The following is a 27,725-nucleotide window of genomic DNA, read 5'->3' as shown; positions in this document are numbered from 1 at the left end:
ACAAACATTTACACCATTTTGGTAATTTCTGTTTGAAAGAACCAACGAAATTCACTTCTTTATCTGTGCTAATTTAACATTGTAAAACTAGAAAAACATTTTCAGCGGACTTCAAGATAAAGAATCATGCTTTCACACTGCAACACTAAGCATAAGTTTTGTCACTTTAAATAGGAAAAAAGTTGTTATCGTTACCATAAAGTGGTAACATAGATTAAAACTTAGTCACCTTAGATTGCAAGTGAATAAAATAACGACGGTATGTCACAACTTAGGACTAATAGTCCTCATAGGACTAATTTTCATGTTAAGTTTATTATAATAATATTACTGAAATGCCATAAAAAGTGCTATCGAACGATCGCATTAGTTCATTTTACTGATGTCACAACCACTCTTTAAAATCAAATCAGAGAAAATTTATCACGCAATCAGTGCAAAAATTTACAAACAATATGTTAAGAAAAAATGTACAAGAAATTATAAATCAACGAACAAAAGATGACTTGACGGTGCTGGTGAAGTCATAATACGGATTAACCTATAAGTGGCTGTAGACAGCGAGATTTTTAGATGTAAAGCAAACCTAAGTGGTCCATCTTTTAATACATAACAATATGATGACTTACGTTCTTTTTTATGGCTTATAATGTAAATAGGTTGAAAATATAAATCTCACATCTCATGCTGACAGTGGGAAGTATTCTAGTCTGTCAGATCAAAATTAGGGACGACTAGCTCTCGAGTATCTTTGCACCAAATTCAACAAAACAAACACAATCTACACATATTCGTCAAACACCATAATAATCTCAGAAACAGATAGGAATCTTGATATGTTTATTAACTATAGAAAGTTCTACTGAAAACACAACTTGGTTACTGGTGAAACTTATGACCATGATTCTTATTAACAGCGGTTAATTTTCTATTTCAGCGTGAAAGTTTTCTTCATTTAGAATAATTACGTTGTAATTCATGGCTTAAGTTTCATTAATTAGCGGAACTACGCTCTAAATAAAAGCCTAGATGTGGAAGTTTTCTCAGTTAGCAGAATTACGTTATAACTCGAAACCTGGATATAAAGGTTTTCCTCAGCAAAAATTGTCATAACTCAAAGTTTGACATAAAGTTTCCTCAGTTAGTAAAATAACTGAAAGCTCCTCTCAATTAGAAACATTATGTTTCAGTTTCTGTTTAATACACCACTCATATTCTCACCGAACCAAACATTTTGAATTTTGAATTGATAATAAAGGTAGCAGTATATAGGAACTCGGTGTATCATAACTCCGAACTTACTTTGAATGTCGTTTTCTTTTCTTGATACTTCAACATATAGTTGATGCATGTAGTAAAGACAACATTGAAATAATTACTTGCAACTGGACCGATGCTATGTAATATGCACTGTAGTGCTTATTGTGTGTTCAGGTTCTGAACGTTCACTTGTGGTGAGGCAAAATAAAGGAAAAAAAAACCGTAAATTATTTATATAAACTTTACTGTGTAAAAACAGCGGAATAAAAGGAAAAAAAGTCGATTTGAATGTTAAAGGAAGTTCTACGATTCAGCAACTTTAGCTTATATTTTACAAATGTTTTACTAATATGATATCAGCTAACACATCTAATTGCAAGTTAAATTAGGATACAAAAAGCCAGAAAAAAGTTTCGTAAAGTTGGTCTTTTATGCTAAACGGTTATTACTATGATTTGTCATCTGTTTGACAGAAACAGTTCATATTAATGAGTCGATCAAACGACATATTTTGCCCATAAATGATGTACTATTCACATTAGACTTAGGTATGAGACGCGTACACTTTTGGAGAGAACCTGGAATCATATCTAACTCCAATTTCAAAGAGGAAAGACACACGTATGGCAAAAGTAGCATATTCGTTTTAGCAGGGATCAGTACTGATAGCCACATAATGTTTAGTGGTTACGACATGATATTATTAATGTCTTACAGTAGATCAGAAGTTTCTTCTAATTGACGAAAAACCGTATGCAATAGATCAGCAAAGTCCTGAAAGAAAATGTTTTGAATGAAAAGTCAGCTTATGTTCAAATCTCGATCAATTGTTTAACATATGAAGTGCTCTAGGAAGACAAACGGTGGTGTTGATAAAGGATAGAATCATGTAATCCAACACCGCACTGACTTATTTAATGTCATCCTCGATAATTAATATAATATTATCACCAGGCTTTTGTTTTACTTACACATTTGCTTAGAGTATAATTATCTATTAACAGTAGTCGCGCTAGCATTCGATCTGATTTTAAATGTATCAATATACTCAAATTCGAAAGTACAGAGTAATATAAACCATTTTAAGTTTGTAATAGCTTCTGAATGCTACAAAGTACTGATATTCGTACAGGATGTTTGTCATTACTAGCATGCTTATTTTATTTGAGAAAAAAATTGACTGTGACAGTTTTTATAAAGAGAAACGTACTCAATTTTTGCATGATTATTGTTTAAGAATCACCACAGCTTCCGATTTATAATATGTTAAGTTTATTTGTTTTTAATTTTGTGCAAATCTCCACGAGGGCTATCTGCGCTAACCGTTTCTAATTTAGCAGTGTAAGATTAAGGAGAAGGCAATTAGTCATCACCACCCACCCCCATCTCTTGGGCTACAATAATGGGATTGACCGTCGCTTATAACACCCCCATAGATAACAGGTCGAACATGTTTGGTACGATGGGGATTTAGACCCGCGACCCTCAGATTACGATTCGAGTCCCCTCATCACCTGACCATGTCGGGCCAATATGTTAAGTTATTGTTCTTTGATGGTAAGAAAGTTTAACCATATAAATGTAGCTGTTTAGTTACATTTATCATTAGCTAACCTGTAGAGAATACATATTAGTTTCTTTGTGGACTTATACAATTAAGTGTCCTGTGGTGAGGATTTCATTAATTTAACTAATGAAAGTTGGAGTTTTACTACTACTTTAGTCTAAGGATAACAAAGTTATTGGTAGATGATTATCTTTAGTGTTATCTTTAAACAATTATTGTATAAACTTACCTGAAAAGGAAAAGGTTAATTGATTTTGATGTTTAATGGTGTCATCAAAACTTACCTGAAAAGGAAAAGGTTAATTGATTTTGATGTTTAATGGTGTCATCAAAACTTACCTGAAAAGGAAGAGGTTAATTGATTTTGATGTTTAATGGTGTCATCAAAACTTACCTGAAAAGGAAGAGGTTAATTGATTTTGATGTTTAATGGTGTCATCATTCAGTATTCTTACAAGGAAGAGACTTCACAAGGTGACCATTTATATACGTATGTGAATTGAATGAAATATGTTGAATGGGTGATATCTAATTAAAGGCTGATATAGATAACTGGTGTGTGTTGGAAGAGTGTATGGTAATTTTAACGCATTTCATGTTAATAAGGTTATTCAACACAGTAAATAACGTTGGAGTTGTCTAATGTTTTATAGTTTCACACCAGTTAAAAGACACAAAAATGTAAGCCTTTTAATAACTAATATGTGTGATATCATATCTCAATAAGAGTGAACTAATTTAAATCACACTGTTGTTTGCAGTAATGAAACACAGATAAAGGTTGTATACAACCTTGAGATAATTTTCGTTTTGTCAATTTATTAGTGAAAGACTTGAAGGAAGGTAGCTAGTCATCACCACCCAACGTTAACGTTTATACTACTCCTTTATCGAAACATAGTGAGTTTAACTGTTACATTATAAAGCCTTCGCTGTTGAAAGGTCGAGCCTGTTTGTTTTCTGAACATCTTGTTGTTCTGAGATTCATTTAATATTTCTTTGAAAATTAAAATCTTGTAAAAGAGATCAAATTTTCAATAGGCTCTTTCAGTCTTTAAATATCGTCTTTTCATAAACTGTGTTTTCGTTTGTCAAAAACCCCATGTGATTCAAGCAACTTATTTTGTTCATTGCAGGACCTTTCCTTCCGTTGTAGCTTTTAGTGCCAAACTGCTATGTGATAAAATTCCAGGACTAACACGTGGTCAGCGACAAATCTGTTTTCAAGATCCAGACCTACTGATTACTATTGGAAACGGTATTAGAAAAGGTTTTAAAGAATGCCAGCGTCAGTTTCAGGGTCACAGATGGAACTGTACCAGTATAGGTAGCAGCACTTTGTTCAGTCATGTGGTTGTGATAGGTAAGAATAACTTATAAATTATGTAATCATTATGAAAACCCATAATTGGGCATAAGGTAAACTTTTGCTGTAAGGCTTTTGCTGTGTAGAGAGAAAAAAACGTAAAATGTCTGACAGGGATTTAGTTTTAAAGGAAATAAACTTTCTCGAATTAGGGTGTTCAAGGATATTAGTGTCCACCCATTGCCCCGCTCTCGATAAATTATTTACTAAATTTGCTAAATTTCTAAACGAGAAGAGTTGTAAATACTTAGAATGAGGTTGTTATTTTCGCAGTAAAGAAGTCTATTGAATATAATGTGTTTAAGTAATATTCTTAAATAATGTGATGGATTTGAAGTACTGAAATTAAAGAAGCAGCTAGAGGGTCTGGAGACAGAGCGAAGGTCAAGGACGATGACGTCGGTAAAGCGAAGAGAAAAAGCAAGGTGACAAGGGTCACCTGGCGACTGGGATCATTAAATCCAAATAACATAGAATTTGACATGGAGGAAACTGGAGTACCCAAGAAAACTCCCTTTCACATGAAAGGCGTCAAATTATATTTATTTGCACTCTTTGAATGTATTTATGTTACTTTGGAAGATAAACACTTGTTGTATGAGAGACACTCAAACAGCAATATCATATGCATATTGTGAGAAATAAGTACATATTATTAACAAAGACAATGTCAGGGAGGGGTGAGAGTACGGAGCCTTAGGGGTCTGCAGCAGTAACGTTAAATAATTTTGATATGGTTTCATTAACTTTGAATGTTGCTGTATGGTTACTCATGTAGTTGTATATCTACCAAGTTATTGTTTTATTTACTTTCATATTACGATGTAGCATTAAACAGTATTGTGCCACGACGGAGTTGAAACTCTTCTTTACGTCTAGGAATATAGTTATTGCTGCCTCACTGTTGTAAATCGATTCAGTTAAGCTGATTTTTCAGTCTTCTGTTTGTCTACCATTGCGGGAAGAGTTGTAATTACTTAGAATGAAGTTGTTATTTTCGCAGTAAAGAAGTCTATTGGATATGATGCGTTTAAGTAATATGCTTAAATAATTCAGGAGTCTAATAGGTCTGAAGTTATCAGAGGTTGAGTTATTTGATGTTGGTTTAATAAGAACTGTGATAGTGTCTTTTTTCACTTGTGTCCAAGAAGGAATACATTGCTTGCTATGTTTTTGATAACTGTGTTGTGAATTACACAGTTTTTGAGTGACCTGATGTCAGTCGTTAGTTCTTATAAAATGCATTTTTTAAATGAGTCTGAAGTATCTGAGGATGTTTATGTTTTAATGTAAATTGGAAATTTTTGAGTGAATAATTCATTCATCTTCTGAAACAGCGAAATAAAATCAGTATCAGAGAAAGAATCTCTACAGAGGTTAGCTAGTAAAATTGCTTTTTTAAAGTTCATTTTTCCATTTTTATTTTTACCCAAAATCATTTTGGTTGTTTTTGACTGTTGTCTAATGTTTCAGAATTGTAACCAATTATCATTTTGTTTAAGCGATGGATCACGTGATGCTACGAAACTTCTTAGATGTTTTCGTTTGTCTATAACTAAAGACAAAGATACACAAATGCCTATCTATGTCCTTTTCACCACGGGTATCGTAACGTAATTTCTAGCGCTGTTAAGGTCGAAGACTGTGCCACTGGAGGAAACTAGTTTACAATTTATAGTGTAAAATATAAAGCATAAGTACATTGTCTAACAGAGTACAGTATTCGTAAGCCATTAGTGCTTACATCGAATACCACCAGACACCAGCAAAACATTTGGGATCAAATTAATATCTTTGTTGCATGGATATTTCCTTAAATAGAAAGCTTTTAGTATTGTACAAAAAGAAAATTATAATCGCGAACTCCGAAATATGTAAATCTACTTATATTAAGACTAATATTAGTTAAGCCTTCATTAAGCCTATATTTGATAATGAAATAACACTGTAAGTGTGTACGTTAATTTTTTTTTCTTCACTAAAACTAATCTTTATCATACCTAATAGTGTTGGTAAATAAATGTATTCTATAATACAACATTGGAGCTTTTTAAAAACGTTTATAAGCTTTTAATAAATTGCTCAACAAAATGTGTATTACAATATATTTACATCTGTCTTTTGTTAATATCACAACAGAACAGTCGAAAACTAAATATTATTATAACAGATAAGAAAGAAGTTAAAATGTTTTTATTACATTAAAAACGTAGATGCTTTCTATGTTGCATCACCATATTAGTATGTACAATTGTAAGTTGAAAAACAAAAAACAAATGAACAAATCTCGAGTATGTTAAATCAGAATAAGGCTATTGTAAACTGTGTATTTGCTCTGTGCAGATTCGCTAGTAAGTTGAAAATCGCAACTTTATCGATCAATTTTATGGAGATGTTATTTCTAGAAACTTAAAACACAACTCTGGTATGTTGTTCCAAAGGTTATAAATAATGTTAGTAAATATAGAAAAATAAATTTTATAACTGCTCATCGAATGTAGATTAAGTGTTGCTGATGACGTCTGTGACAGTCGTTTCAAGTCTAAAGCTGATAAGAATTATTTTAAGTCAAATGTGTCGCAAGACAACTTAAACTGCCTGGCAGAAATTTCCATTGAACTTGACATTTGTCTGAAGCTCAAAATTCAGATGTTGTATAATACTTTACTGCACCTATATCATCAAAAAAACAACTATTTTTATTGAGTTGTTACCTTACAATAAAAATGGTGTTTTAAAACCATTGTATAATTGTTTAGTGTCTTACATTATTGTGTTACATGTATAGCTTGTCTTTTTTTTAACGGCGTTATTTTTTACATTAGGCATATAAAAGTGCTTTTTGACATATTGTTTGTATGGACTTGTCGCCAGATTGATAAGTAGTATTTAGTGTGATTCTATAGTAAAGTATGTAAAACCCTAAACAGACGACAAACAGAGGTAAATCTGACGGTAAATCTGAGGAGTTAAAATTGGATCAACAATAAAATCAATTATATTTAACGTCATTCTGTTACCAGCATCTAAAACCAAGGACGACTGTAGACAACATGTAAATCACAGCAAATATTGCATAATGCCTTATATAAGACATTTATATTGCGTACGAGAACGTTTCTTACGCATCTGAAACTTACACTGTACTCGGTAATCACAATGTTTTCAACAACAATTCCATTTCGTGAGGGGGAAGGCAAATCACAGACACATAAATCGATTTTTCCTGTAAGGCCCCTACTGTTTCATCAAACTTATCTCAAACAGAGGATTTAGCATGAAGTTTCATACTGGTATCTTGTTACTCATATAATAACTATGGCTTGTCACAAAGGATCAAATAAACCTACACAGTTAAACAGTATTCTGTTTAAGTATGATGTACTTTTATTTCATCTTCCAGTACCAGCAAAAGAAACGATGACAAACATCAGTGAACTTGTAAAAGAAAATTATATACTTATGACCTTTTAGAATTGTCAGTTAATTTCATATTCTGTTTAACAGTTCTTTCCCATTTGGAATCGATGTTTAGTACTAAATTCAAGGAATCGTATGGCTGTCTACGGTGAAGAAAAAGGGATATAGTTTCATGGATGTATAAACGAACACATTTGAGAATGAAATCGAAGGTTGGAAAAAATGCACTTGCTGAACATTGTATCTTGAACTACTGACACATCAAGAAAAAAAATTCCCCAATAACATTTTAAATTCTTAATAGTGTTGAAGATTTCTTAAATTGAAAAAAGTCACTTTTCAAATAAATATATAAACCATGAATAAATACAGATAATGGATGACCTCTTCTCTTAAATTTAATGCATTATTAATTAAATTAACAGAAATACCCGCTCCCCTGTGGAAAGCTAATTAGGCCTACGACCTTTTCAGGAGTCGTCTGGCAGCTCTACAACAATATATCCATTCCTGACATTCAGTAATGTTTACAATTCATGAGAAAATGGATTTTATTCAAATTTTAGTTTTAAAATGAGATGTCATTACAGCATTACAAGATAGATTAGATTTTATTGAAACAGAAGCTATCAATGAAAATGCCTTACTTTTCTGTTGCAACACTCGAGATTTTTACTAAAGAAAAACAAATACTTTTTGCAGTTTCTTTCTATTTTTTTGATATGGCACAGTGGTATGTCTGCGGACTTACACATTAAAAACCGGGTTTCGATACCCGTGGTGGGCAGAGCATAGATAGCCCATTGCGTATCTTTGTGCTTAATTTAAAACAAACAAAACAAAATCTTTTTTGATTGTTTAACATATGAAACTTATTCATTTTTGTAATTTTTGCTGGTTAAATCTGAAACTTACTCCTTTTTTGTTCGTAATTATTATTGGTTAAATCTGAAACTTACTCCTTTTTTGTTCGTAATTATTATTGGTTAAATCTGAAACTTACTCCTTTTTTGTTCGTAATTATTATTGGTTAAATCTGAAACTTACTCCTTTCTTGTTCGTAATTATTATTGGTTAAATCTGAAACTTACTCCTTTTTTGTTCGTAATTATTAATGGTTAAATTTGAAACTTATTCTTTTTTTATTCGTAATTTTAATTGGTTAAATCTGAAACATATCATTTTCATGGAGATTTTAACTGTTTTATTTATTGTTCAGCTATAAAAAATATTGCTTAATTATTACCCAGTTCTGATCGGTGCGGTAGTTTCCGAAATCAGAATTTTGGACGTTTACGTCATTAGCTCAGTTACGTATATATAATAAGATTTTGACTCAGGATATCGGTAACAAACGTTAATTTGTAGGTAATAACCTGCACACCAATTAATGTTATTTAACTTTTCCGTTAAAGTAATTTTTCTCACTACATGTGATATGTATTTGTTGAACAGTAATGAGTACATTATATTTTTATAGTATATGCTACGAACATTCGTAATAATCGATGTTTCATGTATCCTTTCATCAGAATTTCAAGCATGCCTATTATTTATTTTACTTCCAAGATAATCCAACGGAAACTGGATCCAGCAGTAGTTCATGTAATGCCGTAAAAATCTGCTCTTTTAGAAGTTGTACTTCTAAACGGAAGAAAGAATGTTGCAGATAAAAGTGTACTTCCGCCACCTTCAATACTCAGAGATGAGAAACGCCGCTAAAACTATCTCAGAACTTCAGTTGTAGAGTGGAGTTAGCTCACGGCTAGATGATATAATATTAGCTTAATGACATCTTGTTAAATGACCTTTACAGCAAGTCGTACTTAGTTCAATTGAGAAAAAGCTCACCCTGGGTCCTGTAAACACGCTGATAATTATATCGCTAAGATAATTGAGACAAGCCACAAGAAAGTTCGTGTTGATAATGTTAATAGCTTTTGAAAAGAGATCCAAAAATTCAGTCTATCAAGATTATCATTAGACATATTTCAAAACGAAAATTTATCTTCCCGCCCTTATCACTTTCTTTTCTCGTTTTATAATGTTTAATATTAACTTCAAATCATACGAAGCTATTACATTGTATCAAAACTAAAGTCGGTAATGCGTTAGCAAAGTAAATATACTGTTTTATTTATAAAGATTAAAAATAAGTGTTTGATCAGTTGTGTTGTAATAATACATAATAATAATGTACAATAATAATTATTATAATTATAATAATATTATAAGAACGTTCTACAGGATTCGTCTACCTTAAAAAATATACTAAGCTACCAATTCAATAACACTATGCAACAGAATTTTTACTTTTTCTTGTTACTGGGCAGAAAGTATTATTTCCCAATTGCTTATGCCAACGTAAATGGAAAAGACCTATTTTTCTCTTCAAACTTTGCTTTTGTGGCTTAGGTAATGAAATTTCCAAATTTACCCATTTTCCAGAACATTTCAGGTATATTCACTGTTGAGTAGCTGATAGAGAATTTTCTCGAACTTGCAATAATTTTCTAGAAGGTAGTAGAAGTTACGAGAATTTTCAAGAAACGTTTAGAATTTTCTAGAACTTTCCATGGTAATATATATACATTTTTCAAGCTTCTTCCCTCGTCAAGATGGGCTCTGCTCCTGCCACAATGTATCCGTCTGTGCGAGGCAGTTAGAATTGCCTGTAACCCCAACGAGTGACGCCTCTTCATTGATAACTCATCCAGAAGCCTCAAAGCTGTGCTGCTCCATAACGGGAATAAGTATACGTATCCGTCTTTTCCCCTGGCACATTAGGTGCACCTCAGAGAGGAATACAACAGCGTCAATATCTTGCTAGAAGACTTGAAGTATGATGAGTATTGATGGGAGGTTATCGGAGACTCCAAAATGGTGGGATTCCTGATGGGTCTCCAAGGAGGCTTTACCAAGTTTCCCTGTCATCTTTGCCTTTGGGACAGCAGGGTCACCGCAGCGCACTACAAAAGGAAGCACTGGCCACAAGGAACCGAGTTCTTTGTGGGGAGGCACAATGTTAAGTGTGAGCCACTAGTGGATCTCCAGAAAGTGTTATTCCCACCATTGCACACAAAAGTGGGGCTTATGAAACAATTTATCACAGCTCTTGATAAAGAGTCTGCAGCCTTCAAGTACCTTCGAGACTTCTTCCCTAAGCTGTCTGAGGCAAAGGTCAACGTTGGTGTCTTAGTTGGACCACAAATAAAGAAGAGCCTGGAGTGCACAGAATTTCCCAAGAAGCTGAGTGGGAAGGAAAAAGCTTAACACAGCTTTGTCGCAGTGGTTCGGGACTTCCTGGGCAATCACAAGGCAGAAAATTATGTGGAACTGTTTTAGGCTCTGGTAAAGAACTACAGCAAAATGCACTGCAGGATGTCCCTGAAAGTTCATATCCTTGACACTCATCTTGATAAATTCAAGGAGAACATAGAAGCATAGTTAGAGGACCAAGGCGAGCACTTCCACCAAGATATACTGGACTTTGAACGCCGCTACCAAGGAGCCTATAACAAAAACATGATGGGAGACTATATTTAGGGGCTGATACGTGAAAGTGATTTACATTACAGTCGGAAATCTCGAAAAACTTCGCACTTCTAAACATTTTTGTTCATTTTTGTATAAATTTAGTACAAATACACATAAGTCTTGATTCCTATGTTGTTTTATTCAGACCTTATTTAAATAAAAATGTGTAAATTTGCCCGTTTTTACACAGAAAATAGGTTAATTTTTAAATTTCATTATCAAGTCACAAAAGCAAACTTTGAAGGAATAATGGCCATTTTCTGTACTTTTACAACATAAGCAATTAAGAAATAACACATACTATCCAGAAACAAAATTTGTGTTACATAGTGTAACAAAAGTCTCACCCTGATACACCCATAAGTCTACGGATTTACAACGCTAAAATCAGAGGTTCGATTCCCTTCGGTGGACTCAGCAGATAGCCTGATATGGCTTTGCTATAAAAAACATAAATACAAAAATAAAAATATAGTTAAAGATTAAAACAAAATTGTTGAATCTTTTCAGCTGTGTTGTCAATAAGAGTAATATTAAAAACAGTAGTTTGTCAGGCAGGCAGGGTGAGTACTTAGGTAGAAATGTCTCAGTGGCAGGGTGAGTACCTAGGTAGGGATGTCCCAGAGGTAGGGGAAGTACCTAGGTAGGAATGTCTCAGAGGCAGGGTATGTATCTAGATAGGAATGTCTCAGTGGCAGGGGAAGTACGTAGATAGGAATGTCTCAGAGACAGGAGAAGTACCTAGGTAGGAATGTCTCAGAGGTAGGGGAAGTACTTAGGTAGGAGTGTCTCAGAGGCAGGGTAAGTACCTAGGTAGGAATGTCTCAGTGGCAGGGTGAGTACCTAGGTAGGGATGTCCCAGAGGTAGGGGAAGCACCCAGGTAGGAGTGTCTCAGAGGCAGGGTAAGTACTTAGGTAGGAGTGTCTCAGTGGCAGGGTAAGTACCTAGGTAGGAATGTCTCAGTGGCAGGGGAAGTACCTAGGTAGGGATGTCTCAGAGGCAGGGTAAGTGCCTAGGTAGGAGTGTCTCAGAGGCAGGGTAAGTACCTAGGTAGGAATGTCTCAGAGGCAGGATAAGTACCTGGGTAGGGATGTCTCAGAGGCAGAGTAAGTGCCTAGGTAGGGAATGTCTCAGAGGAAGGGTAAGTACCTAGGTAGGAATGTCTCAGAGGCAGGATAAGTACCTAGGTAGGGATGTCTCAGAGGCAGGGTAAGTACCTAGGTAGGAATGTCTCAGAGGCAGGGTAAGTACCTAGGTAGGGATGTCTCAGAGGCAGGGTAAGTACCTGGGTAGGGATGTCTCAGAGGCAGGGTAAGTACCTAGGTAGGGATGTCTCAGAGGCAGGGTAAGTACCTAGGTAGGGATGTCTCAGAGGCAGGGTAAGTACCTGGGTAGGGATGTGTCAGAGGCAGTGTAAGTACCTAGGTAGGGATGTCTCACAGACAGGGTATGTACCTAGATAGGAATGTCTCAGTGGCAGGGGAAGTATGTAGATAGGAATGTCTCAGAGATAGGGGAAGTACCAAGAAAGGAATGTCTCAGAGGCACGTAAGTACCTAGGTAGGGATGTCTCAGAGGCAGGGGAAGTACTTAGGTAGGAGTGTCTCAGAGGCAGGTAAGTACCTAGGTAGGGATGTCTCAGACGCAGAGTAAGTACCTAGGTAGGGATGTCTCAGAGGCAGGGTAAGTACCTAGGTAGAAATGTCTCAGAGGCAGAGTAAGTACCTAGGCAGAAATGTCTCAGTGGCAGGGAAGCACCTAGATAGGAATGTCTCAGTGATAGGGGAAGCACCTAGATAGGAATGTCTCAGAGGCAGGGTAAGTACCTAGGTAGGAATGTCTCAGAGGCAGGAGAAGTACCAAAATAGGGATGTCTCAGAGGCAGGGGAAGTACCTAGGTAGGAATGTCTCAGAGGCAGGGGAAGTACTTAGGTAGGAGTGTCTCATAGGCAGGGTAAGTACCTAGGTAGGAATGTCTCAGAGGCAGGGGAAGTACCTAGGTAGGAATGTCTCAGAGGCAGGGGAAGTACCTTGGTAGGAATGTCTCAGAGGCAGAGTAAGTACCTAGGTAGAAATGTCTCAGTGGCAGGGGAAGTACCTAGATAGGAATGTCTCAGTGGCAGGGGAAGTACCTAGATAGGAATGTCTCAGAGGTAGGGTAAGTACCTAGGTAGGAATGTCTCAGTGGCAGGAGAAGTACCAAAATAGGAATGTCTCAGAGGTAGGGTAAGTACCTAGGTAGGAATGTCTCAGATTGTTACTCGAAATGGTATTTTAAATATCTCCTCCTCAGGTCATCAGAACTTTAAACAGTAAATAGTGTTTCCTTTTTTTACAATAGGTATGTAATTGTTGAGTCTAAAGTTCTTGTAATGTCTGTAAATATTAAAGTAAAATGTTTGAATTTCTTCTGCTTCTTTTTTATTTTATAGTGACATAGTTTCAAACGTAATATCCGCATTTTTAAGTATTATTAACTGGCAGTAATTTTATAAAACCATAATTATAGTGTAATCACTATCATCACTACCCCTTGAAGAAAACGTATTTTGAGGAATATACATGGTGTTGAAAAAGTCACTGTGCACTTAAATATTTATTAACAGACGTGTTTCAATATAGAATACAGGAGATAAATATGAATGACAATTATAAACAATGTTGAAAGTGACCTCCGTTGGCATCAATACAGGCTTGGATCCTTCTTATTTTGTTTCTAAACACCACTACCAGTTGTTGGCTTGAAATAGACTGAATGAATGCTGTTATCGCTGCTTTCAGGTCATCCAGCGTGCGCGGACGATCTCGTCACACTACAGATTTTGCTGCTCCCCACAGATAAAAGTCTGGTGTATTAAAATCTGGTGAGCGTGGAGGCCACACGTCTTTAGAAATAATGCGGTCTCCAAAACATTCCTTTAATAACTGCATAGATCTGTCAGATGTGTGGGCAGTAACACCATCCTGCTGAAACCATAAGTAATTGATTTCATCACTTGTCATCTGACCGATGAAGGTGTGAAGAATTTCCGAACAATAGGGCTTGCTGTTTATTGTGTTCATAAAGAAAATAGGGCCAACAATTCGATGTCTGGAAATCGCAACCCACAGACCAACCTTGAAATCATGTAGGGGTGTTTCGTGCAAACTATGAGGATTATCGGATGACCACAATCTTAAATTTTGTAAATTAACGTAACCCGAGAGATGGAACCATGCTTCGTCGGTGAAAAAATTCACATCCAACAAATTAACTGTATTATCTTCGATAAATCGGTTAAACCATCTGCAATAGCGTATTCGTTTTTCATTATCAGTTGCTTCCAGTTCTTGGACCGCCATTATTTTGTATGGGAAGAGCTTTAATTTCTTTCTGACAGCCTTATGAGCAGATCCAAGACTAATATCATGCTGCTGAGTTAACTTTCGTAATGATTTTGATGGACTCTGCATCACACTATCAGAAATATCCAACAGTGTCTCCTCCGATAGCTTTGCTAGCCTTCCACAGCGTTTGGCATCATCCACTGATCCTGTTTCCTGAAACTTATCAACAAGGTTACGAACTGCATTGCGATGTGGAACAGGTGTATCTGGGAATTTTTCAGCAAATCGCTGTCGCACCACATTGTGTATCTACCACCTTCTCGGAATACGTGTTCGACGAGCCATACACGTTCTTCAGTTGTTAAAACCATATTGGGATCAAACTCTGAAATATAATAAAATATGATTACAAAACTGCACAGTGACTTTCCGAACACCCTGTAGTATTTCTTTACACTATTTAACTGAAGGATGAAACAGGAATTTCCAGCCAGTAATAGATAAACAGTAAATATCATTGTATTTAGAACGTAGTTAGATATATAACCATTGAAAATCTACACTAAAAACAATCAAAGAAAAAATTAAAAAGATGGCTAATATTAGTCGTTCAGAAATGATGCAAACAAGATAGTAGAAATGGTAATTACTTCATCCTTACATGAGAAACCAGTCATATTATCCACAATCTAAGACTGATGAATAGTAATAAATATTAAACAAAAGTGCATTTGAGATGAACTAGCCTTTAGGACCCGGCATGGCCTGGTGGTTAAGACACTCAACTCGTAATCCGAAGGCCGCGGGCTCAAATCCCCTTCACATCAAATATGCTTGCTCTTCCAGCCGGGGGGCGTTATAAGGGTACGCTCAATCTCACTATTCGTTGGTAGAAGAGTAGCCCAAGAATTGGCGATGGGTTGTGATGAATAGCTGCCTTCCCTGTAGTCTTACACTGTTAAATTAGGGACGGCTAGCGCAGATAGCCTTCGTGTAGCTTTCCGTAAGGAAATGCCTCTTGCTAACTTGAAATAATGTAAAACTACTTTTATTAGTATTGTTCATAACACTTATTGTTGTCAGTAATATGGAAGATAAAGAACTGCTTTTTCTTCTCCTTGGTACGCAAATATATAAAGAGGAATCAGTTATGTTTCGTTCTATTTCACACATTCAGATTCTTCTAGAAGCGTAAAAAGAGAGAAGAACTCCATGTGTTTGTACGAATAAAAAAACATTAACGGACAGCAGTCAATATTGTTTTCTTAAAACTTTGAACTTATTTTAAACGAAACTTATATTTTATTGTGTGTATTTCCGCTGAAATGCTCGTTAAGTACCTCTGGTGTATAAGTGTATTTCTTTGAGTTTTGGTGTATAAGACGACCCATCCCCATTTATCAACTAAGTCTAGAATGTTTAATTTGTAAAGAATTTCTTAGAAGTTATTTTTAAATTGTGTTTTGATCGGTGAGCTGGGGTAATCAATACAACCATAAGTGTAGTTTTTATGCGACGTAAATTAAAAATATGTTACAAATAATTTTGCAAAGTTTTCGTCACAGTTGAACTACTTTTCTGTTATAAAAATACTAAACCATAAGACATAATGATCTACTATAAAAACATGTTCACAAAATTAGTCTACTCAGTTTTTCTATATAGTATTAGCAATATTTTAGTATGGTGTTGAAATCGATATATTTCAAATCAAAAGTGTCTTAATTAATAATAAGTATGTGAGATAAATGATTATGAAGAATCGAGACAATGATACAATCACCAAAATGTTATTATAAAAAAGTAAACGAAAGTAAAAAGAACGATGTACTTTTAGGAAAATATTGTGTTGACAAAAGGTTTGTTTGTTTCTTTGTTTTCCAATTTCGCGCAGAGCTGCACGAGGGTTATCTACGCTAGCCGTTCCCAATTTGGCAGTGTAAGACTTGAGGAAAGGCAACTAATCATCACCACCCACCGCCAATTCGTGGGCTATTCTTTTACCAACGAATAGTGGGATTAGCCGTTACATTATAACGTCCCCACGGCTGAAAGGGCGAGCATGTTTTGAGTAACGGGGATTCAAACCTGCAACCATGGGATTACGAGTAGAGTACTTTAACCACCTGACCTTGACAAAAGGGATCTTACTGAAACTCTATCTCTCAATCTGCGTATAAGGCGAAAGGTAAAATTAGACACTGTTTTAAGAATAAAAATTATCATATTTTATACCGGTAAATACAGCAATCAGTCCTTAAATGTGTTATTGGGGTCTTTTATCTCCTCATACACTTCATTCGTGTTATGAAAGATACAAATAATAAAACATTCTTTTCAGCAAAAACAAACTTTTATAATGTGTACATCAAGAATACATGTCAGTTTGTGATTGTGATGAATTTTCTTTTTCCATAATTGTTTTAAGCGTTATCAGCAGCTGACAATGTATGAAATTTTTGTGTAACGAGAGGTATCTCCTTAAATATTACAGACCAGTGAGTGTTTGGGGACATCGTTTACTGAACTATGCTTGGGCTTTCGAACAGACCGTAGATATCCGTCCTGACATTTTTGCATCCGTCTCTCTAAGATAAGTTCTCATGACCTATAATCTATACCTGTCGACTAGAGTAAAAATGTGTTAAAGATTTTCAGTTACACTACTTCCCTATTCTATTTTCCTATAAGCAAGGCCTTAAGCCAACTAGGAGAACAGTCATGTCTTAAAATCAACTAGTATTAGTAAAACGTGTTTTTCTTTTAAATTTCTACAATTTTTTACTTTGTTTACCTTTTTATCTTAAAGTTGTGTAAGCTGTATGTATATATATATATTAGTATCGTTAAGTATATTTATATTTTAAGCCTCTAGTACCTCTAGACCGTTATCATTTTTCACCCTTTAAGTTACATTAAACTACTTTTACCTTTTACTCTCCACTGCAAAGCGGAAATTAAGTACCTTATGTTTCATCAAAACCAAATATTTATTTTCACTAGTAATTGTTGAATTTTTGTTCAAAGCTACTCCAGAACTACCTGTATTAGTCCTCATTAAATTATAGACTAAAAAGATAGCAGTTAGTCAACGCCATTCACACCCAATTTTTGGCTAATCCTTAACAACGAAGAGTGGAATTAATCGTTATTTTACAATGCCTCTACGGCTGAAAAGGTGAACCTGTTCGGCATCAAGTTTCTATTCAACGACCCTCAGTTTTCGAAACGAGCACTCCAAGCATCAGGTTATGTTAGGTCTGACCACCAGTTCTCAGATCTCATATTTTAACCTGGATTCAATACTGAATAAAGGTTTAATAGGAACTTTTGTTTCTCTCATCGTCCAGACCAACGGACGACTTCTAGTATTAAAGGAAAGTCCTTTTGAACATTAACTTATGGTAGACAACTAGAGATCTGAGGTACTTTTTGTCTACGCTTTTAAATAGAATCCGAAATAGACAAATTAAGAATACAGTGGAAAAGAACAGCATTGCTATTTGTTGTAACTTTTATTAACGTTAAGCCTATCCGTTTCAAATTTTTCGTCAGCTTTCTGCGTTTGAATCTTAATTTCATAGATGGTTCTATAGTTCTTTTGTAAGTTCCACGAATTAATTTTAAACCACACAATAGCGTAACTCAGTATATCCATTACATCAGATGCAAAACAATGATTTGCAATGAATGTTTGTAATTTTCTGTACTGTTTAAAAGTTTCTTTACTGAAATTCGAAACACTTTCACAGGGTCACAATCTGTACAGTAAAATATGTTATCAGTATGTGTATGTGGAGTCTCCATATTTGTTGCAGCCTATGAAAAGTCTGTATTTTATCAAACAACGACCTATACTAAATGAAAAAGTAGAGTAATAGCTTACTTAAAAGTATTTTGATATTTTAAGGTTCTGCTCTTTATGTCAATAACCCTATCAATAACCTTGTTAAACCCTAAAAGCGCTGTAAGCCTCGACTACTTCTGTCTTCCTATTGCTTTGTTTGCCAGTTCAACAATAATGTATGAAAACATAGTTCTTGTACATTTTACCCCATTTTCATATGTTGTAAGTTAAGAAAAAAACATATTAAGTTGAAAAGAATTTAATAAAGGTTTATAACCTTCTGTTTTGAATAAAAACGAGCAACCTTTCTTCAGTATCTTAGTTAGGAGCACAACAAGGTTTAATATTAGGAATAGATGAGTTTGGTTATTTCTCTTCGGTTTATCTTACTGAAAATATATTTATTACAATGCAGATCAAGAGTGTTAAATAAGAGGAGTTGTGAACCATAACATACTTGAGGTCAGATAGTCTGACTCTACAGTCAACTTTTGGCTGTAGAGTGGACTTTAACACTGCATAACACTCTCTGCAGCATGACTATTTGAGTTGATAAAATCAACTCGTTATCCAAACTGTTTACGTTTTCTGTAACTGTTAGTAGACCAAAAAATGTTTGGACTCTATATACGTTTGTCTATTAAGGGTTAGAAATGCCAACAACGATCTTTTAAGATCCTTTGGGAAGATATTTTTAACAGTATATTTACTGACACTCTAAATAAAATTAACTTTACAACGAAAAAGTTAAAATAATATAAAACCAATGGTCAGAAATCTGTCGTAGAAATCTTCCTATGCTGAGAAAGAACTAATTTGTGTCTAAACATATTGCATATTTTTATCATCAGTTGAACTGATGTTTAACCTTTTGTTTTGTAAACATAATTTTATTTGATGTGTCATTAAACAATTTGTTAATGTTATTTACCCAGACCTTAGTCATACTTTATGTTTAGAAGATCTCTTTAGTACATCAAAGTTATAAGCTGGTAACAACTAAGAACACTCTTCATCGCTCAATAGTTATATATGTACAGAATATGGAGAAACTGTATTGTTAATGAAACATTCTACCTATAACTAGAGAGGGTGTTTTTATCAGACAGTCCCATCCTTGACTATGAGTCTGCTATGATGAAAGCTGGCAAAACAAGAGAAGCAACAAGTAAGCGAAGACCAAGATAATAAAAAGTAGATTCACTCATTGTGGTGATAGATCATTACATTGGATTAAGATCAAATGGGTTTGAGAGTCATGTGTTCTTAATGACATTGGTACAAAATCTAGCCAACAGTCACAAATATAAAAACTAAAAACTGCCAGAAAAAAACAAATTAGTGTGCATTATTTTAACAACTAGTACTTTAATGTATTCAGGTCACTTCAAGAAACATTCCAAACAAGTAATTTGTGGACTTGGTCCTCAATTCCATTAAGGATATAGATAAGGACCATTTGAAGTTTAAGTAAACAATAGTGACCGAGCCTGAATAGAACGTTCAGACCTGTGAAGTTCTGTGCAGTCAAGACTAAGTTTAAAGTTTATTAATTGTGATAAATTAGGGAATGGTCAGCTGAATGATGGATAAGACATCACATTGGATTCAGGAACATAACAACTCTGATAGAGACTATATCTGGAGCCACCCATTCAAAGTATTTACTATGATCAAGTCTTCATGTCAATATTATTTGCTGCATAATTTAAATACTCACAGAACTATGTGAAACTGTCCCTTCTTTTTTTTAGCACAAAAAAAGTGTAAGCCAAATATAGTAATGATGCTACGCTGATCGTCTGTTCTAACAGGCAGAAGCCAGCAGATAAAATATAAAAAGAATTTGCCATCTATTTAGACTGAGATCATTCAAATGACCAAAATACTTCTTTCTACAGTAGACAACGAACCCTCTTATCCGTGTAGTTCCAAAATAAAATGTATAATTGTTACTGAAAAAGCAGGAGAACCAAACAACGAGTACTGTTAGCTGTGGTTCACTTTCCCCTAAACCACAATAACTTTGGTTGGATCTGGCTACTGATCTGGAATGAGGCATCAGTCTATTTGTTTCCAGCTCAGCAACGACATCACTGAGCATGTCTTGGTACATATTTCTACATGTCTATATGTTGGAGCTTCCAGTAAGTACAGGAGTAGCCAAATTCTTACTCTACTTCGCCCTCTACCAAGTATTGTCAGTCAAAACGCCATACAGGCCAATAACCACCAAATTTACTTTATATTTTTTTTATGGTGACATCTTGAATGCAAGTCCAGTAACCGATATCTAAGTTTTTATTCCTTTACACACTAGAATGAATGGATGTGTTTAAAGCCCTTATTAGTTTAGTGCATTAGATTTTGTGTCCAGCTACTGGTAGAGTAAAATCAAAACAAAGAGTGCTTTCGTCATTTACAATATTAGTTCTACTCTATGCCATTCAACCAATCATTTTTGAATAATTGGTGTTAACAGTGCAAATGCTGACTTTTCTATGCAGATGACATCTGGTGTTTGCCCACGTGTTTCATGTTTCCGCTAACAAGTTCTTAATTTATTTCAACGTATACAGAAAGCACACCTGAAACTGTAAAAAGTTCATTTCTGTGTACATAGTTAGGACTTTTAGGGAACCTTTTATGCAAGGAATGAGTGTCCATTGTTTTACAAAATCGATAGGAGGAAGGACTGAAAGCAGCCTACACACGTATGAAGGAAGATCATAACTTTCTCAACCTCACATTATATTATAGGTACTTTGTGCTGATAAGGAATAGCATCACTATTGTCTGTACTCATTAAGGTTTATATTTTAAGAGGTTTACTGTTGTCTGTATGCATTAAGGAAGATGTATATTTTAAGAGGTTCACTGTTGTCTGTATTCATTAAGATTTATATTTTAAGAGGTTTACTGTTGTCTGTATTCATTAAGATTTATATTTTAAGAGGTTTACTGTTGTCTGTATGCATTAAGGAAGATGTATATTTTAAGAGGTTTACTGTTGTCTGTATTCATTAAGATTTATATTTTAAGAGGTTTACTGTTGTCTGTATTCATCAAGGACGATGTACATTTGAAGAAGTTTCATTACAACGAGCAGATTTTTTATTCACTGAAATACTCTACAGATTTTGCATCTCATTGACTTATGTAGGAAATTTTATCCGCCTATCCCAGGTTCAGATACCACGGACAATGATATTAACAGCAGATTTCACAGGCATACGGTAAAAATGAGCATAGTGCATGTTTTCAGATACAGAACACCTCTAAAGTTCTACTAGTCATTAGATAAAATGAACCACTAGTGTACTGGTTGTTTGTTAAGTACTTCTGACACTTTCCAGGTGTATGACGTTTCATTATTGGAGTAGTTGATAGATTACTGGAGTATGTCCCAGAAGATATGATAGCCATTATAGAAAAATAAATTGCATGGCTATCAGTATACAGAACCATATTAATGCAGACATGCTTTCTAACTAGCCAGTGAGGTGTTTGTTGAGTGACTTGACCGAAAACTTTATGGTCCTTCGTGAATTATTATAGATGCAGCGACACCAGACCTTTAAGTAGTTATTAATTAACACTTCCATTCACGCTCATGGAATTTAGGATAAAACTTGTTAATTAGGTATTACTTGGTTTGTTGGGAGTGATTATTATAAGTCAAAACTTCATTCATAGAAACACAAAATTTTCGAAAAGTAAGTTTGCGTAATTGTTACTATCTCAGCTGTCAGAGATGAAAGCATTCTCAGTGTTGGTTGGGTGTGTTATTGAATTTTTAACCTAGCTTTCGAAGAGAGCAGGTTAACCTAGAAGCATTTTGGATAATGTTACAAGAAGACTGACAGTAACGACACTTTTAGTTAACTCTTTTTTAAACGTTCAGTCATTTTCTTTACAGATTCAACTTCTTTTTTTTAATTTTTTGAGTAGTTTTTTTATATTTTTCTCAATTTTTGAGAGATGTCTAAATCCAATATACTCTGACTCTGTTACAAATTTTTTTTCAGTTTCACACAAGCTGCTATAATAACAACAATCTGGTGAATCTTTCGAATTTCCTAATTAACGGATGCTAACTCCTGTGTGGTTCAAGGTTTTTAATAAGATTACTACACTAATAGTGTATTTCAAAATATAAAACTTTAAACTGTGACGAAAGATTATCTAAAACGTTAGGGATATTTCATCACAACTAATAACAGCTGTCTTTACAGTTAAATCTGTTCATTGAATGTGATAACGATGTGACCCTGACTTTTAAGATTCGTATGCAGTTGGAACGAATAACAAAAAGGAAAATCAGCAAAATTAGATAAAAACATAATCTCTAAAAAATTCTTTCAGTTTTTTTTAGTCACATAAAACCCAGAAGCCATAAGCTGTTGATATTGTACATAAAACCCAGAAGCCATAAGCTGTTGATATTGTACATAAAACCCAAAAGCCATAAGCTGTTGATATTGTACATAAAACCCAAGCCATAAGCTGTTGATATTGTACATAAAACCCAGAAGCCATAAGCTGTTGATATTGTACATAAAACCCAAAAGCCATAAGCTGTTGATATTGTACATAAAACCCAGAAGCCATAAGCTGTTGATATTGTACATAAAACCCAGAAGCCATAAGCTCTTGATATTGTAGAAAAACTAATAAATCTCAACGTGTCTCGAGAACCATTTAAGCTAAATAAATATGATCGGTTTGTTTTGAATTCTGAGCAAAGCTACACGAGGGCTATCTGCGCTAGCTGTCCCTAATTTAACAGTGTAAGACTTGAGAGAATGAAGCAAGTTATCACCACTCATCGCCAACTCTTGAGCTACTCTTTTACCAACGAATACTGTGATTGATCATTACATTATAACGCCTCCACGACTGAAAGGGCGAGCATGTTTGAACAGCATTCTGAAATTTATAATATAATATCTTTTTTATAATGCAACTCTCATGATCCCAAAAGTGTCCAATAAAAGACACCGTCTCACGTTAGACATAATTCTATGATGACAGTTTCTTCTGTTTTATTGTAAATTGGAACCCTATTGACATATCAAATTACCAGTACGTAACTTGCATATGAAAACAGCAAAGGAGACTGAGTTTGTCTTGTGTTACTATAGAAGTATTTAATAGTAATTACTTCCAGCGTTAATCCTTAAATTAAATGTATGTTACTATACAAAGTAAAAATGATTGGTTGTATTAACATTGTTATAGTGTGTTATCTTTGATGATACTTTGTTTTTATATTCTAACTGTGCACTGAATATTCACAACTGTAATTTATATCATGCTATTATATTCTTTAAAATGTTTTCTATGTTTGCTTTATGGAAAGTATCACTTTTAGGAGAAAAAATATTGTATTCTAAGATCCATCTACCTTAAATTATTTGTTCCGAAATGTATCAATCTGATAAAATAGTAAATCAAGTAACAACAATTGATAAGTATACTTTTTTCCTTATATATGGAGAAAACAGTAACAGGTTTTTCTATACAATGGGTCTGTATTGTTCACATACTTTCTGAAGAACGCATGTCAATGTTCTGTTGAAACTTGTATTACGTTATTGACAAGAACATTATACTATTAAATCGTTTTTGGCATTTTAACACTTTATGTCTTTTATATGCTGCCATTTTTTGGTAGCGCATTATTATCAAGTGCTTTTCTAACCGTTTTACTTATTTTTGGTAGGAAGTCGAGAAGCAGCCTATATTTACGCCATAAGTTCAGCAGGTGTGACTTATACTGTAACGGAGGCGTGCAGCCAGGGCAACATTGGCAGTTGTGGGTGTGGCGTCAGCAGCGACAGTCTCAAACACAGGACAAATTGGAAGTGGGGTGGATGTTCTGTTAATATAAAATATGGCATGAAAGTCGCCCAAAAGTTTCTGAAATCTCGCGAAGTTGAAGAAGATGGTCGTTCACTAATGAACCTGCATAACAACAAGGCTGGTCGAAAGGTATAAGTCTAGACAGATATAGTAAACGTAGAGGTAAACACTGATACTGGTCACAAGGTAAATTAGATACCTATACCAATCAAATAATGACAGTGGACTAAAGGTAAGTCTAGACAAGTAATAGTGCTGGTCAAAATATACGTACCAGGACACACCTGTCGAAAATTAAGCTTAATCGGACATCACAAGTGATCGAAATATACTTATAAATAGTTGTGTGTTTGTAACTAAGCACGAGGTTATACAATGGACTATTTTTTCTGTCCACCAAGGGTATAGAAACCCAGATTCTAGCTTTGTAAGTCTGCAGACATCCTGCTGTGCCACTGGAGGCAAGTATAAATAAACATTACTACTGGTCACAATAAAAGAGACTATGATACTGATGGAAAGATATGTTTAAGTAAATACTGATATTGGCCGAAAGGTTAGTTTAATATAACAACTTAATTGTTATATCTCACGTCTAGCTTTTAGCCGTTTGTCGCTAACTTACCCAAATAGACGAAAAATATTGAGAATATTGCAATTATATCGAGAACTGATTTAAATTTGTTTACGAAAATAATTTTGAAGCTCGTTTACTTTAGAATAGCCATTAAATAATAGAACAATTTTCTAAAGATTTGTATAAATAATACGCTTGCTTGTGTCTATCCAGAATTTTTTTCGAATATTTCTTTATCAAACGCTACAAACTTCCTATAACCAGAGCATCCTCCTATGTCTGAGGAGTCAGGATTGCATTTCGGCCTTTCAATTCAAAATCACCTTACTTGATATTTGCTTAGTCAAACTTTACAATGCTAGGAGTATGGTACATAATAATACGATATCGCTGTCATCACGTGACGACTGGATTCGATTTGAACTTTAGTTTTTTTATTTTGCAAAGCGTTTAACATAAACAACAATTAACCCATATGTAATTTCCTGTAGGGAAACCTGATCATTCCTATTATAAAATAACATGTAACTTTATTAATAAAGTTACATCTAAGTGAACTTGTTTGTTTGACCATGTATTTTTTTTTTTTTTGAAATAAACTAAAATTTCTCAAAGTAGCACGTAATACCTGCAAGTGAGCGTAGCTTAAATTGGATGCATGAATAGGACAGAATAAGGAAATTTCAAGAAAGTTACCGCAAATGCTTTGTGGGTTGCAGCTAGCTTAAATAACAATATCTCGATTAATTTTAAGCTTTTTTTTGAAAAAAATAAAACTGAAAAAAACAAACTCAGCTGCACTGATTGTTTGTGAACAACTTCTGAACAATAACATTGACGTTAAGAGCAGAAAAACGTCTTCTATATATATATATATCAATCTCCATTTAGTCTCACTCTAGTCATTTATATATTTTAAAAGAAAGTAAAGTCTTAGCTGCCTTTAAAACAAGACGTATAATTATACATATAGTAAAGAACGGAACTTTTGCTTTAAAATACACATAAGTAGTAGCGTAAGTATGTTTTTGCAACCTTTACAGTTGTGGGGCCAATATCAAAGGGGGCTCCAAGGTTCTGACAAACTTAAGAATTGTCGACAAGAGGATAAACATACAATTTAGTTTATTTGAATTAAATGATGGTTGCATAGTCTGTTAAGTTAAGGATATCAATCAGCCAAAACCGTAACTACAAAATGTCTCCCGCTGGGGCAACAGTAGCTCAACTGATTTACAAGGCTAAAATCAGGGGTTCGATTACCCTCAGTAGACATAGCAGTTAGCCCGATGTGGCTTTGTTATAAGAAACACACACACAACTAGAAATATAGGAAAATAAAAATATGGGCCTATCTCTAGTTATGCTATTGCTGTAGGACTGATTTTATGTGACTTAAAGTGATTTAAGTGATCTAAATTATAGATACATTTTGTGCTCAATTTGTATTGCTACAAAATTTTTATAAACTATAAATTCAGGATATAATTAAGTGTTCCATATTGCTGTAGTGATCAAATGTTAAGTAGGGAAACCTGATCATTCCTATTATAAAAATACAATTCTAAACTCCTTCTATTGGTAGAAAGTGTTAGCTCTGATTATGATTGTTTTTGTGAAAGGTAAAACAAAAAACAAACAAACAATAAAACACTCTAGTATGGGAAAACATCTTAATAGTTTTGTTTATTTTGTTTGTTTAGCGTAAAACTTTTAAACAGTCATGGGTCTAATTTATTAATAAAGCAAATGAGACAAACATTTCAGTTTCAGTGCTATATGTGATTGCAAACAGTTAATAAGTTAAAATAAAAGAAATAAAACACGTTTGATAACAATACAAAACTATAAACTAAGTCATATACGAGACAATGATGTGCTATATTTATGTGGAAAATGTACATTTCTTTTGAAAGACTTATAATATTTATTTTGACTTGCACGTAGTAGTCCATAACAAGAACGTTTAATTTTTTTTTTCTATAAAATTCTGAAACGGATTTTAACTTTTTTCACTTATCCTTACAATAACATTTGATGAAACGGATTTTTTTCAAAACTTAATTAAAAAAAACACACTAAAATATAATTTAGCACTAATGTAGTAGCCTTTATGAAGTGTAGTTCTATGAGGACTCTATGCGAATAGATTCTTCTCGAAAATAAGTAATGGGGTAAAAATGAATTATTCAACATTGTGGTATTTTAAAGATAAAATCATAAACTGTTTCCTATAAGAAGTAATCTTTCCAAGATTATTAACATTTATTAACCAAGTGAATTTTTAAGAAGTGTTGATGGAATGAAAGTTGTTATTCATTTGCATTTTTAGGTAGTCAAACAGAGCTTATTAACAGAATGCAAGTGTCATGGCGTCTCAGGTTCTTGTACCATTCGTACTTGCTGGAAGACTTTGCACTCTTTCTCCTATATTGGTGATATTTTAATGAAAAAGTATCGAAAATCGAAGAAAGTAGTTATTCTCGTGAGGAAAAAAAAAGCATTTTCGTATTCACTGCACCTACGCATGCGCAGGTCCAAGACGTTTGATTCTAAGCCAAAATCCACTGATCTTGTTTACCTACAAAATTCTCCAAACTACTGCGAAACTAATTTGTCCGTTGGATCACTTGGAACCGTAGAACGACGCTGTAATCGAACATCTAAAGATTACGACGGATGTAGCTTCATGTGCTGTGGACGAGGTTATAATACTCATCTGCTTACACGAACCACACAGTGCAACTGTAAATTCAGCTGGTGCTGTGACGTGAGATGTAACACATGCAATGAAAGATTGGAAATGTATACGTGTAAATGACATTAACAGAAAGTGACATTAACAGAAAGTGACATTAACGTACAGAAAATAATAACTAAAATAAAGTTTGTTGCTTTACTCTCAAGATACTGTACCACGTGATGTTATATAACATTATACAGTTTGAGTACATTGTG

General features: G+C 34.2%; 1 protein-coding gene across 1 annotated transcript; it reads left to right on the top strand.

Annotated features, from left to right (window-relative positions):
• Nucleotides 1–1,810: 1,810 nt before the first annotated feature.
• Nucleotides 1,811–27,588, top strand: LOC143251276 (protein Wnt-7b-like). Its single transcript, XM_076502716.1, has 4 exons — nucleotides 1,811–1,881; nucleotides 3,964–4,190; nucleotides 24,051–24,319; nucleotides 27,100–27,588. Exons 1-4 carry the CDS (start codon nucleotides 1,811–1,813, stop codon nucleotides 27,586–27,588), a joined length of 1,056 nt encoding a protein of 351 aa, XP_076358831.1.
• Nucleotides 27,589–27,725: the final 137 nt, after the last annotated feature.

Source organism: Tachypleus tridentatus, chromosome 5 (genome assembly GCF_004210375.1).
Source record: "Tachypleus tridentatus isolate NWPU-2018 chromosome 5, ASM421037v1, whole genome shotgun sequence".
Lineage (NCBI taxonomy): Eukaryota > Metazoa > Arthropoda > Merostomata > Xiphosura > Limulidae > Tachypleus > Tachypleus tridentatus.
This window is presented reverse-complemented; position numbering and strand designations above follow the sequence as displayed.